Source organism: Aptenodytes forsteri, unplaced genomic scaffold (genome assembly GCF_000699145.1).
Source record: "Aptenodytes forsteri isolate BGI_AS27 unplaced genomic scaffold, ASM69914v1 Scaffold209, whole genome shotgun sequence".
Lineage (NCBI taxonomy): Eukaryota > Metazoa > Chordata > Aves > Sphenisciformes > Spheniscidae > Aptenodytes > Aptenodytes forsteri.
The window spans coordinates 503,987-504,773 of NW_008795034.1; the positions used below are offsets into that span (position 1 = coordinate 503,987).

At 71.4% G+C, this 787-nt stretch overlaps 1 protein-coding gene across 1 annotated transcript in view; it reads left to right on the forward strand.

Moving 5' to 3' along the window:
• Nucleotides 1-9: 9 nt before the first annotated feature.
• LOC103896519 (E3 ubiquitin-protein ligase TRIM39-like) overlaps nt 10-787 on the forward strand; it is a 6,081-nt gene continuing 5,303 nt past the window's right edge. Inside the window, exon 1 of the mRNA XM_009276379.2 lies at nt 10-466. Within this exon, the coding sequence (XP_009274654.1) occupies nt 29-466 (438 nt within the window). The 5' untranslated portion in view covers nt 10-28. The remainder of the gene's footprint in view (nt 467-787) is intronic.

Below are 787 nucleotides of genomic sequence, written 5' to 3' on the forward strand. Positions count from 1 at the left end.
GGGGGCCCCCGTGGCGGGGGCGGCCACCATGGCCCTGGCAGGTGCCCTGGAGCGGGGCTGCAGGAAGGCCATCTGCCCCATCTGCCTGGAGTACATGAGCGAGCCCGTCAGCGTCGACTGCGGGCACAACTTCTGCCGGGGCTGCATCGCCAAGCACTGCCAGGAGAAGGGTCTCTGGGCTGACGGGCCCTTCTCCTGCCCGCAGTGCCGGGCCTCCTGCCACCGCAGCGGCTTCCGACCCAACAGGCAGCTGGCCAACATCGTGGAGAGCATCCGGCAGCTGGGGCTGCGGGGCGGCCCGGGGACGGAGCCGGAGCCGGGGACCCCGCTCTGCGCCCAGCACGATGAGCGCCTCAAGCTCTTCTGTGAGGAGGACGAGGAGGCCATCTGCGTGGTGTGCCGGGAGTCCCTGCACCACCGCTCGCACACCGTCTACCCCATCGAGGAGGCTGCGCAGGTGTACAAGGTAGGGGAGGTTGGGGTGCCGGGGGTCCCCGTCCTGCCCTGATGCACCCTGGGCACGCCGGCACCGGGGGGATCGGCTGCCAGGACCCCACCGCCCTTCTCCCAACAGCCCGCGCGGCACCACCGGGAAAGCAGAGGAGGGGGTGGCAGAGACGGTGGCACCCACCCAGCCGCTCTCATTGCAGAGATGAGGCTAGACCTGCTGGGTCCCAAATTGTGGAGGCACCCAGGCTCACCCCGTCCGTCCAGGTGCACAGAGGCAGCCTGGCTCCCCGCCCCTCTGCCATCCCGCCCCCGGAGAAGGGGGGGGGGGGGCCCTGGC